Raw genomic sequence first — 14,436 nt, 5'->3', positions numbered from 1 at the left:
AAATCATACCATACAATATTTCTGAGTCCAGTGCTTTGAAACTAGAATTCAACCACAAGAAAAAATCTGGAAGAACAACAAATATATGGAGTGTAAACAACATGCTATTAAACAATGACTGGGTCAACCAGAAAATCAATGGAAAAATTAAAAAAAATACATGGAGACAAATGAAAACTAAACATAATGTTCCAAAACCTTTGGTATGCAGCAAAATTTGTCCTAAGAGGGAATTACATAGAAATACAAGCCTACCTCAGGAAGCAAGAAAAATCTGTAATAAGCAATCTAACCTTACACCTAAAGGAGCTAGAAAATGTACAACAAATGAAGCCTAAAGTGACAGAAGGAAGGAAATAAATAAAAATTAGAGCATAAATAAATGACATAGAAACTAAAAAGACAAAACAAAACAATACAACACATCAATGAAACCAGGAGCTTGTTCTTTGAGAAACATACTAAAATTTATAAACCTCTATCTAGACATATCAAAAAAAAATAAAGGACCCAAATAATAAAATCATAAATGAGAATGGAGAAATAACAACCAATACCACAGAAATACAAGTAATTGTAAGAGAATATTATGAAAAACCATATGCCAACAAATTGGACAACCTAGAAGGAATGGATAAATTCCTAGAAACATAAACTACAAAAACTGAAATAGGAAAAAATAGAAAACTTGAACAGACCAGTAACAAGCAAAGAAATTGAATCAATAATCAAAAAATCTCCCAACAAACAAATGTTCAGGGCCAGATGGCTTCACAGGAGAATTCTACCAAACATTTAAAGAAAAGTTAATACCTATTCGTTTCAACTATTCAAAAAAAATGGAAAAGGAGAGAAATTTTCCAAATTCATTCTATGAGGCCAGCATTACCCAAAACCAGATAAAGTCCCCTTAAAAAAAAACTAGAGGCCATGATCCCTGATGAACATGGATGCAAATATTCTCAATAAAATACTAGCAAACTAAATCCAAACCTACAATGAAAAAATCATTCACATGATCAAGGTGAGATTTATTCCTAGGTTACAAGTTGATTCAATATTCAAACTCAATCAACATGATATACTACATTAATAAAAGAAAGGAGAAGGACCATATGATCATTTCAATAGATGCAGAAATTAGGTTTAGAGGAAATATACCTCAACATAATAAAGGTCATATATGAAAACCCCATAGCTAGTATCATCCTCAATGTGGAAAAACTGAGAGCTTTTCCTCCATGGTCAGGAAAAAGACAGGGATATCCACTCTTTTTTTTTTTTTTAAGATTTTATTTATTTATTTGACAGAGAAAGACAGCGAGAGAGGGAACACAAGCAGGGGGAGTGGGAGAGGGAGAAGCAGACTTCCTGCTGAGCAGAGAGCCTGATGTGGGGCTCGATCCCAGGACCCTGAGATCATGACCTGAGCTGAAGGCAGATGCTTAATGACTGAGCCACCCAGGTGCCCCGGGATATCCACTCTTACCAGTGCTAACATAATACTGGAAGTCCTAGCCTCAGCATTCAGACAACACAAGAAATAAAAGTCATCCAGATCAGCAAGGAAAAAATCAAACTTTCAGTATTTGCACATGACATGCTGTATATAGTAAACACCAAAGACTCCACCAAAAAACTGTTAGATTGATAAAGGAATTCAGTAAAGTAACAGGATACAAAATCAACATACAGAAATCTCGTGTATTTCTATAAACCAATAATGAAGCATCAGAAAGAGAAATTAAGTAATCAATCCCATTTGCAATTGCACCAAAAACCATAAGATATCTAGGAATAAACCTAAGAAAAGAGGTGAAAGATCTGCACTTTGGAAACTATAAAACAGTGATGAAAGAAATTGAAGATGACACAAAGAAATGGAAAAAAAAAATCCCATGCTCATGAATTGGAAGAAAAAATATTGTTGAAATGTCTTTACTACTCAAAGCAATCTGCATATTTAATGCAATTCCTATCAAAATACCAACAGCACTTTTCACATAGCTAGAACAACCTATCCTGAAATTTGTGTGGAACCACAAAATACCCTGAATACCTAAAGAAACCTTGAAAAAGAAAGAGCAAAGCTGGAGGCATCCCAATTTCACATTTTAAGTTATATTCCAATGTTGTAGTAATCAAAACAGTACTGGCACAAAAATAGACACATAGATCAGTGGAACAGAAGATAAATCTCAGAAATGAACCCACAATTGTAAGGTCAACTAATCTTCAAAGCAGGAAAGAATATCCAAGGGGAAAAAGACAGTCTCTTCAACAAAAGGTGTTGGGAAAACTGGTTAGCTACATGCAAAACAATGAAACTGTACCACTTTTTTACACCATACACAATAGTAAATGCAAAATGGATTAAAGAACTAAATGTGAGACCTGAAACCATAAAACTCTAGAGGAGAAAAGAGGCAGTAACCTCTTTGACATCAGCTGTAGCAGCTTCTTTCTAGATATGTCTCTTGAGACAAGGGAAACAAAAGCAAAAATAAACTATTGGGATTTAATCATGATAAAAAGCTTCTGCTCAGTGAAAGAAACAATCAAAACTAAAAGACAACCTACAGAATGGGAGAAGACGGTTGCAAATGACATATCTGATAAAAGATAGGTAACCAAAATATATAAAAAACTTAAAACTCAATACCCCAAGATCAGATAATCTAATTAAAAAATTGGCAGAAGACACGAGTATACATTTTTCCTAAGAAGATAAAAAGATGGCTAACAGACACATGAGAAGATGCTAAACATCACTGATCATCAGGAAAATGCAAATCAAAACTACAAGATGATATCACCTCACACCTGTTAGAGTGGCTAAAATCAACAATACAAGAAATAACAGGTGTTGGGTGAGGATGCGGAGATTGGGAAATACTCTTACACCTTTGATGGGAATAGAAACTGGTACAGCCACTGTGGAAAACAGTATGGAGGTTCCTCAACAAGTTAAAAATTGAATTATCTCATGATCCAGCAATTGCAATACTAAGTAATTATGCAAAGAACTCAAAAATACTAATTTAAAGGTACATATGCATGCCAGTGTTTATAGCAGCATTACCTGCAATAGCCGAATTATGGAAACAGCCCAAATGTCCATGGACTGATGAATGGATAAAGAAGAGGTGGTATATATATGCAATGAAACATTACTCAGCCATTAAACAGAATGAAATCTTGCCTTTTATAATGACATGGATTGAACTATAGAGTCTTATGCTAAGTGAAATAAGTCAGGCAGAGTAAGACAAATACCATATGATTTCACTCATGTGGAATTTAAGAAAAAGAAGCAAAGGGAAAGAAAGAGAGAGACAGGCAAACCAAGAAACAGACTCCTAATTGTAGATTACAAACTGATGATTACCAGAAGGGAGGTGGGTGAGGTGTGGGCTACATAAGTGATGGGAATTAAAGAGTGCACTTGTGATGTGCACCAGTTGTTGTATGAAAGTGTTGAAATTAACATTACATTGTATGTTAACTAACTGGAATTTAAATAAAAACTTAAAAAAAAAGAATGTCCATAAATCATAGCTTCTTTCTGTGAAAATGATTTTGTATCAATATCCTAATCATATATAGGCAAATATTATTGTAACTCTGTCTTATTTTGTTGCAAAATTTAAGGCTGCCAGATGAGTTTTTCTGATGACCAGGACTTTAAATTTTGTTTTAATGTATAGTTATGTGTGTTCAAATATGTCCCTGCTTGCTTTTATTATTGAATATCACCCAAAATACATAAAACTCTATCTTCCCAACTACTTCTCAAATATAATTGTGCAAAAAATATAGGGTATTTAAAAGGTCAATATGATAGTTTCAATTTTTAAGTGTCCTATAAATAAATATAAGTAAGTGATTATCTAATGGAGTAAATTCATCTATTGATTCTGTTATTTCATGCTATATTCTTTGGTTTTAAATGTGATGGGATAGGGCGCCTGGGTGGCTCAGTTGGTTAAGCGACTGCCTTCGGCTCAGGTCATGATCCTGGAGTCCCAGGATAGAGTCCCGCATCGGGTTCCCTGCTTGGCGGGAAGTCTGCTTCTCCCTCTGACCCTCCCCCCTCTCATGTGCTCTCTCTCATTCTCTTTCTCTCAGATAAATAAATAAAATCTTAAAAAAAAATGTGATGGGATAATGACAGTACCTGGACTCTCTATCCTGTTGAGGATATGTAGGAAGTTGTATTTCTATTTTTAATTTTTAGGATTGTTATTTCTTCTTAGAGAATTGACCTTTTTCTCGTGATGTAATTTCCTTCATTGTACCTGATAACATTTCTCACTCTAAAGTCAAGTTTTATATTTATATAGCTACTGTACCTTTATTTTGCTAGTCATTCTGTGGTACGCTTATTGATATTTCATACCTATTGGCATTTGAAAACTTTACAGAAAACTTATAAAAGAGTTTTAGAAAGTATTATGGTTTAAAGCTAAGTACTTTGGATCTGTAATTTATCATGATTTCAGAAAATGAGGAATACAGAAATCAGTTATCTTTGAGATGATTATAGCTATATTTCATTCTTGAAACTAAAAATTATGTCTTAGAGTTAAATAAACTATTTTTCCAAATTAACCTAATTTATTCTTAAGTTTATTCTCATGTTAATTAATTATATTTTTAACCAAATGTTTAGCTGTAATGGGTGAGTTCATTATATATTTCTATGACTGGTTTTCTCATTCATTTTACTTTTATGTCCTCTCTTCGTGTTAGTTAGGAACCACATTTCAACTGACTTGTATGTATAGGTCAATGACCTTAGATTCTATTTATAGTCAAACACAATGAAAAATACCTACATTTGAGAAACTAGTTCAAAGTATTCTAATTATAAAAATGAGAACCATCCAGCCACTCCTGATTATTTATGTTTCCCTAGGAATTATCTCTTGACAAACCAAGTACCAATTGTGAAAATACTGGAAGTCTTTGATGTATTTATATATAATTTGCTATTCCTATAACAATATGATTTGCTTTAAGTAGCTAATAAAAATATTCCTTGGATAGACACTGGGGAGGGTATGTGCTATGGTGAGCGCTGTGAATTGTGTAAGACTGATGAATCACAGACCTGTACCTCTGAAACAAATAATACATTATATATATTATTATATAATAATACATTATATGTAAAAAAAAAAGAAGATAGCAGGAAGGGAAAAATGAAGGGGGGAAATCAGAGAGGGAGACAAACCATGAGAGACTATGGACTCTGAGAAACAAATTGAGGGTTCTAGAGGGGAGGGGGCTGGGGGGGATGGGTTAGCCTGGTGATGGGTATTAAAGAGGGCATGTATTGAATGGAGCACGCAAACAATGAATCATGGAACACTACATCAAAAACAAATGATGTAATGTATGGTGATTAACATAACATAATAAAATAAAATTTAAAAAATATTCCTGGGAAATATAAATTTTATTATTTGTTTTCCATCCCAACAGCTACAGAAATAACTATTCAACCAACTGTGGAAGAGGCCTCTGACAACTGCACTCAAGAATGTCTCATCTTGGGCCATTCTGATACCTGCTGGATGCCAGCTTCTCTGACTCATTCCAGCCCTTCACACCTATGCCACAGCTCATCCCTGTCAAAGGCCTCTGCTTGCTGCTGTAGCCCTCCAGGGATGCAGACCATTGCTCTCTGCTCAGCCCTCCAGTGACTCAGGCTATTACACTGTACCACAGCGCTCTACCAGCCCAGTCCTCAGTCCTCCAATACAGCCCACCCTTGGCACAGGCTGCTACAATCCACCTCAGCCTTCCTTTGCTACAGGCTGCTGCCTTCCATCACAGCCCTACAAAGCCACCAATGGCTTTGCAGCAAAGTTGGGGGCAAGGTGCTGGACCTGATAGACTACTTCCTATTGATCAGGGAGTGCAAGGTAGTATAAGATCTCAGTTTTACACAATGTCTGAAGGACTTTATCCTAGTGATTAGTCAAGTAAAGCCATTCCCTTGACAACATTCACTCCAGGCCAACAGGCTAGACCCTCTAGGGATGATTTCCCATTATGAAAGAACATCCCTTATAAAGCTAAAATGGCTACTTCACATTTTCCAATAGGATGTATATAATAAACGTTTAAGATCCAATTTCAATGCATAGTTCAAATTGTTAGGTTTGTAAATAGCTATGTAAATAGAAACAGATACCAGAATAAATTCTAGAGTTAGTCAAAAGTTAAAATTTATAATTTTCTTAATTCAGAATGTGTATGAAAAAGAAATTAAAAACTTCACACCCCCTTGTACAGAAAGGCTTATCATGACAGATATTAACATGTAGTGTATATTATTTCTGATGCACTGTATTTTTTATTTTTATCATGTGCAATATTATTGACTTTGTTCCATTTTTATTTGTGTGGACTAAGTACACAGCAAGTAGAAAAATAGAAAATATCTGATTTTCCAAGAGTACCCTTAGTTTATCTAAACTTTTATTCAGATAACATTAGAAGGTATTAGTATGGTAGAATTTTTGTCTTTTTGTTTGATATTTGTTTATTTGTCTCCAGTGTTTCATTATTAGTGTTTTTACAAAAATGCATAGTAGGGAGTGTAAATATTTCTTAGATTTTTTTCTCTGTTTTTTTATGTTTTCTACTTTTATTTCAGAAAATATGTGCATTTTGGTAAAATGTATATACATTTTTAGTAAAGAACATATATGAACTGTACACATTTATGTCTATAACCTATTTCTCTACTCTTTAGTAGAGTTCGAGACAGTGAAGTGCAATAACTGTGCCTGAAACGGCAACAATTCACTAAAAAGGACCTCTTTTTAAACTTACTTTTGTAGTTTATGGTAAAATGCATCTAACCACATTATATTTGCCATTTTAAGCCTATCTTCCATTATTAATTGGATCATTATCTTCTGGAGTTTGTATATAACAACTAGAAAGTCACAAGGAATGTAGATGCATTTAATGCATGATTCTTTTACAGCTATGACATAAACTGCTATGTTTTTAGAGAATATCAGGAACATTTAAATGTTGATTTGACAGGGGCCTAGGCTGATACAGAAATATGTTCAGTAAAAAAATAAACAAATAAATAATAACTGTAGATAAAACTATACACTAAACCTGTAAAACTAAGGGATTTTTTTTCATTCTAACTCAACTTACTGAAGAAACAAGACGGAAGTTAGGAAAGAACTTTTCAAGGGATGTAATTATAAATATACATCAAATGTGTTACAATATAGATTTTTCAGGAGATGTGCAGAGGGAAAAATGAGGTTCATGACTGCTTCTTGGAGTGGATAAGAAATACCTCAATAACACACTCAAAAAAAGAAAACCCAACAAAAATCTCATATGTGAAACAAAGTATGTCCTTCTAAACAAAGAATACAGTAGTACTCTTAGGGAACATTGGTTTACTTCTATTGTTTGTACTCTATTTTCTTTTTGTCTTCTTACTTGGCCATAATCTTCTATGTGCATATTTCATCAATGTACAGAAACACCACCAGTTTAATTTTCTTCCATAACAAAATCAAGAAAATGTTTCATTTCAGTATTATAGCAAACCAAGAAACCATTAATGTTTCAATTGGGGGAGTGAATGTTTCTTGTTGGTTAAATTAGATGTAGAATTTGTAATGTGTAACTTGAAGATATTTAATTTATGATTAAGCTGTGTGTAAATGTTGTAAACTGTAGTAAATGTATAATTTTATTGGTGAAGATTTCCAATGAATGTTGAGAACACTTCTTTTCATTTGCCCACAAGGTTATGTAGTGTTTTGAGAATATATTTTTCCCATTGTGATGCTCTTTAAATCATCCTTGATTTGGTGTGTAGAATAACTTCTTAACTTTTAACTAGAGTTTAATTGGTGAAATTTCAAATTGATTATTATTATAGATTTTTTCTCCTTTATGTTTGTTAATGTTCAAAGGAATTTGGAACATATTATATTCCAGGTGCATGTGAGTCCTGAAGGACTGGTGATTTTTGAAACTTTATTGAAATAACACTGTGTATTTGTATTGATATTTTTGTTGCTATTGATGATGGCAATTTTAAACTTGAGGAAGATAAAGAAATCCAGAATCGCAAAATCAGAGCTTCCAGTAGATTTTAGAATGTTTTGCTCTAAAAACTTGCAAAGATAATATGAATGAAAATTATGTCTTCTATTGTGGTTATTTCCACATTTTTTTCTTTCCATTTCTTTGGAAAGATCTACCAACACAAAAATAAATAAATAAATAAATAAATAAATAAATAAATAAATAAATAAATAAATAAAAAGGAGACAGTAAAAGATCATTAAATAACATGTCAAGAGTATGAATGGTTATTATCCATGTTAATGAAAATCAGAAGAATAAAAGTTAGATGTTTGTGAATATTTTCATATAGTGTGATTTATTGAGTTATAAAGGGTGGCTCTTAAATTCTAATATCTAAAAATTTTTGAAGTTTTGGTACCTTTTCTAGAAATATAGGAATGAACAAATATGCTTTTATTGTCTTTCTAACCCTGATTATATAGTCTGGTTTAGATTGTGTTTAGAATATTAAATGACTGGGCACCCTCTTCTGGGTTTGTACCAGAGAGGCTTTGAATGGAAGCAGGTTAGAGTAGCAAAAGAGGCAAAGGGATGTGAGCCCAGATATTTTTTCCTATGCATTATCTTTCTAAGCTTCTTCTGGGTCTGTCCTTAGCAACCTGTAACTTCAAGGCTTCAGATCTGATGAGATCTTTCTTACCACATTACAAATTCTTTCTTTGAATAGACAGAGCTACAGGTTGACAAAGTTCACGGGTGGCTCTTTTGATGTGCAAAATGTTTAGTCTCAGAACCACAAAAAATCTTATTTTACCATCAGTCAAAAACATTTCCCTTGAAAAAAGAAAGATATGATTTAGTTTGAAATTAGGGTTTCAGATTGAATGACAAGTATGATGATAATATGTTCAGCCAGATTGGTTATTCTATTTTGTGGCCATATTCAATTATATGTGATTATTAATTTACTAGCTATAGAGTTAATATACTACATTTGTAAGTATGTATTGAAGCACTATGTATCTTATATGCTAAGTGCATACACATTTCTTCTTGAACGTTATCAAGTTTCAGCTAATACAGTGCCCGTATTTTAAAAACAAACATATATTATACAAACAGTGTAATAAATTTAGAGACTACATTTTGTGTGTCTAACTTAGTTATTTAATATTTTTTGTTAATGTAAATTGGTTAGAAAACGTGGTTGTTAAATGACTAGTGCTATTGTGAACTGGTAACCGTAATGAAGAGCCTCTGCTTTCCCGAACTAATATTTGTCACACACTTTCATTAAAATGAGAAAATAATATAATTAAAAGAATAAAAAAATTGTATAGTCCTTAAAATGTATCATGTCACAGGCCAAAAAAATCCTTTCATTCAGGGTACCTGGGTGGCTCAGTCTGTTGAGCATCCAACTCTTGGTTTCAGCTCAGGTCATGAGATTGAGCCCCACCTCTCTTTGTCTCTCAAATAAATAAATAAAATCTTTTAAAAAATCCTTTCCTTCACTGAAAAATTAAGTACATTTTATCCGCATGTATATTTCAACATTAGTTTTTTTATATTAAGACTGAATGTTCATATATCTCTTAATATACATTATAAACATCTATTAGGTTATATTCTTCTTTTTTTACACTCTTCTGATTTACATTTTCCACTCTTTACATACACATTTTCCAGTATGGTTATCATTTTTTCATCTTTCTTCTTTTATATTTGTCCCAAACCCAATTTATAGTTATGTTTGGATAAACCTATGTTTAGACAAACTTTTTTTTGAAGTTAATGAGATGGTTTATTTTTTAATTTTGCATTTATTTTTTTTATTAGTTTCAGAGGCAGAATTTAGTGATTCATCAGTTGCATATAACACCCAGTGCTCAGTACATCAAGCGCCTTCCTTAGTGCCCATCACCCAATTATTCCTTCCCTCCAAACCCTTCCCCTCCAACAACCCTCAGTTTGTTTCGTAGAGTTAAGAGTCTCTTATGGTTTGCCTCCCTCTTTGTTTTTATCTTATTTTATTTTTCCTTTCCTTCCCCTATGTGCACCTGTTTTGTTTATTAAATTCCACATATGAGTGAAATCATATTGTATTTGGCTTTCTCTGACTGACTTATTTCACTTAGCATAATACACTCTAGTTCCATCCATGTCATTGCAAATGACAAGATTTCATTCTTTTTGATGGCTGAGTAATATATATCTAGATCTGGATACATATCACATCTTCTTTATCCATTCATTGGTAGATGGAACATCTGGGCTCTTTTCATATTTTGGCTATTGTGGACATTGTTGCTATAAATATTGGGGTGCATATGCCCCTTCAAATCACTATGTTTGTATTCTTTGAATAAATACTTAGTAGTGCAATTGCTGTGTTATCGGGTAGCTCTATTTTTAACTTTTTGAGGAAACTCCATACTGTTTTCCAGAGTGGCTGAACTAGTTTGCATTCCCACCAGTAGTGTAAGAGGGTTCCCCTTTCTCCACATCCTAGATAAACTTTTTATCACAATCATTAGACTCTATTTTGGCTATTTCCAACTGGCACGATTGCCCTGGAAAACATGGAAACAAGAGAAGCTGAACCATATTTGGGCAGGAACCTTTTTACATTATGTATCAATTACCATACCAGAGAAATTTTATGCAGAGGCCTTAAAATAGTTATTCATAGTAGCTTTTTTAGATGAACCATTCATGTGTTTTTTTGTAAATGTGATCTTTAAAATCAGTGTAAATTGATAATAGCAAAAGTAGTTGTGAAAAGCCTGCTCAGAAAAATGCTTGTGCACAAATGAAAAAAAAAAAATGAAGTCAACTGTTTAGCAATTGTATGTGATACTTACAGAATAAAATGTGTAAAATTTATGCTTCCCCTGCTTAAAATACTTAGAATTTTATGAAATATGTATTTATCTTTGTATTTTGGGAAGATTCCTCCTCTGTGACATCATACATAACCTGAAAGTGAATAGTATCCTAAAGCAGCTCTAGCCCTGCTTTGGAAGTGAGAAGACTGGATATTGTATGGCCCAGGATGATAGTCTGCAGTCCAGCAGCAAATGTGTATTAATTGTTCTGTTTCAGGTTCTGTATTGCATGTTTTCTTAGTCATTGATTAGGTGTTAATACAATTATGAGAAATAGAGATGGATTTTTATTGTGTGTATTTGTTAATTCAAAATTCCTTTGTTTTAACGTCATTCTTTTTTTTTATTTACATAAAGTAAAATACACTTTTGGTGGAATATTTCTATGAATTAGCTTACTTTTTTGTTTACTCTGATACTCCCTTCAATAAAATTCTTTGAATTAAACATCATTTTATTCACTTTTTAGAATTAGCGATCAACATTATAGTATTTTAGAACATTTGTTATGCATCTTCCAAGATAAACAAGAGATATTTATTTACTCCTGAATAGGCTTATTGTCTCATTTAATGCAAAAAAAATACCTAAGGATTTCTCTGTACAAGCCTTGAGCATGTAAATGAAATACATTTCTGGAGAAAGTTAATATTTGTGTAATAATATAACTTCACTCCTGGGGCCATTTGGTGGCTCAGTTGATTAAGTGTCTGCCTTCAGCCCAGGTCATGATCCCAGAGTCCTGGGATAGAGCCACACATCAGGCTCCCTGCTCAGTGGGAAGCCTGCTTCTCCCTCTCTCTCTGCTCCTCCTCCCTGTTCATTCTCTCTCTCTCTCTCAAATAAATAACAAAATCTTTAAAAAAATAACTTCACAGGGTGCCTGGGTGGCTCAGTCCTTAAGCATCTGCCTTCAGCTCAGGTCATGATCCCAGGGTCCTGGGATCGAGCCCCACATTGGGCTGCCTGCTTGGCTGGAAGCTTGCTTCTCCCTTTCCCACACCCCTTGCTTGTATTCTTGCTCTCACTATCTCTCTCTCTGTCAAATAAATAAATAAAATCTTTAAAAAAATACTCACTCTTGGCTTCACTTTTACTTGGGCTAAATGGAGAAAATCCTAGTACACTGAAACTTCTCAAGCTGCAGTAAATATTCAATTGCATTTGGCATTTTTATTAGTCCTGAAGTTTGATTAAGTTACAGAACACATAATGTGATTTTTGTCTTTCTTTCACTTATCTTTCCATTATTGTAATATTAATTTACTCATTCTCACCAAGGATTAGCTGATGAAGGAAGGAAAGAAACAAATTTTAAATTAAGCAAAACATTTACTTTTGGCAAAAAGAGATTGGAATTAAAAAAAGAGAGAGATTGGAATTTTGAAAGAAGTATATATGTGTAGGTTAATTTGTGTTATTTCTCAGCCTGACTCCAACCCTTTGGGGAATGTCACAAGCTATAGTGAATAATACATAGAGTAGGAATCACCACCAGGTTGCATATAGACATTACCATATAACCATGGCAAGAACTCTAAGAACTTGAAAAAGTGAATATGATGAATATATACTCTGTGAATGGAGATAAAGTGCCCTACTGGAAAAGAATGTTAAAAATCTGTAGTATCTAAAGTGGAAAAATTAATAAACTAATATTTATTTTAATTAAAAACATTACTGAATGTGCTACTTTTATTACCAGAACTGGTCACAGTGATTTATAAAATAAAATTTTAATGGTGTAAGGAAATTGCTTCAAACAAATCAAAGCAAAAATAAAAAAAACAACAAAAGTGAAGCAGGCAAGTTGGTTCATAGTTTAATTTCTGTAATTTGGATTACAAATTCCATTACCATTTCAAATATTTGAGAATCTATAGCTGCATAAGAACAACTGAAGTTTAATTTGTGCACAGGCTTAATTCATGCCTTGCCTATCAAAGTATTCTAAAGTTAATTGGGGGAAAACAGAAGCAAAAGACAAAAATAAAGAAAACCACAAATAGAAATTTAAAGCTGTCATCAACAAAAGTAATTCAGAGATCTGGTTGTATTACATTTTCTTCATAAACATTTTTGAAAAGTTTTAGATTTATAGAAAAATTGCAAAAATAATACAGTTTCTGAATACCACATTCCCAGTTTCCCCTATCATTAACATGGAATATTTGTTACAATTAATGAACCAATACTGATACAATGTTATCAATTAAAGTTCATAGTTTATTCAGGTTTCCTTAGTTTTTTCCTAATATCCTTTTCCTGTCTCAGGATCCCATCAGAGATTCTATATTACACTTTGTGGTCATGGCTCCTTTGGCTCCTATAGACTGTGACAATTTCTCAAACGTTTTCTGTTAATGGTGGTTTTGAGAAATAATGGTGAGGTTTGTAGAGTGTCCCTCAATTAGGATTATTTTTTTTACTTCTCTTGATTAGACTGCATTTAAGGATTTCTAGGTGGAAGACCACAGAGGTGAAGTGCTTCTTTCATCACATCTAATCAGGTGTACATGATATTTCATTATTTAACATGTACAGTTAGTGTTTGGCATCATCTCACTATGTGTTTGGATTTCACTCTTCACCACTGAATAAGAGGCCCACAATATTTCAGGTGTTGGTGTACTCAGGTCAAGGCATATCCACAATGTGCCCTCCCTAGACTAAAGTCCCTGGCACAATTCAGAGTATGCTACTTGCTAAATTTTCATTCTCTCTTTCTTTCCATCTCTCCCTCTCCCCCTCTCTTCTCCTACCCTCTTTTATTAGGGTCCATGGGTGCAATGCTTTTGGGGTTCTAGGGTTAAGGACAGATTGTCCAATACAAAGCAGAAAAGAGGGAGGATTGGTAAGCTCCATAGGGATCTTATTTAAGGGGTATGTAAGTGGAAGGAGATGGGAAGCAGGAGACATTGTTTTACCACCTTGGGTGTTGGGAAAGTCATATCAGGAATTTACAATAGGTTGTGATACCAAGGGCTGTTATCTAGAGCATACATGTGTGGGTGAGACTAGTGTCAGTTCAAGGACACTGCAGGCCACATAACCACACAAAAGGTGCAAAAGCTGCAATATTATGGAGTAGTTTAGCCAAATCTCCACAACTTTAGAAGGGTTAGGAGACATGAACATACAGTTTTCCAAAGAAGACATATATATGGACAACAGACACATGAAAAGATGTTCATCATCACTGATCATCAGGAAAATGCAAATCAAAAACACAATGAGATATCACCTCATGCCCATCAGAATGGCTAGAATCAACAACACAAGAAACAACAGGTGTTGGCGAGGATGTGGAGGAAAGGAAACCCTCATGTACTGTTGGTGGGAATGTAAACTGGTGCAGCCACTCTGAAAACAGTATGGAGGTTCCTCAAAAAGTTAAAAATAGAACTACCTTATGATCCAACAATTGCACTACTGGTGTTTACCCAAAGAATAAAAGTATACT

The 14,436-nt window shown here is 33.5% G+C and overlaps 1 protein-coding gene across 1 annotated transcript in view; it reads left to right on the top strand.

Moving 5' to 3' along the window:
- Positions 1-6,081, top strand: part of PCDH11X (protocadherin 11 X-linked) — a 569,875-nt gene extending 563,794 nt beyond the window's left edge. Inside the window, 3 exon segments of the mRNA XM_021693221.1 lie at positions 5,488-5,691; positions 5,694-6,050; positions 6,053-6,081. Coding sequence (XP_021548896.1) covers positions 5,488-5,691; positions 5,694-6,050; positions 6,053-6,081 — 590 coding nt within the window.
- Positions 6,082-14,436: the final 8,355 nt, after the last annotated feature.

Source organism: Neomonachus schauinslandi, chromosome X (genome assembly GCF_002201575.2).
Source record: "Neomonachus schauinslandi chromosome X, ASM220157v2, whole genome shotgun sequence".
NCBI lineage: Eukaryota > Metazoa > Chordata > Mammalia > Carnivora > Phocidae > Neomonachus > Neomonachus schauinslandi.
Note: the sequence above shows the minus strand (reverse complement) of the source record. Positions and strands in the feature narration are given on the sequence as shown.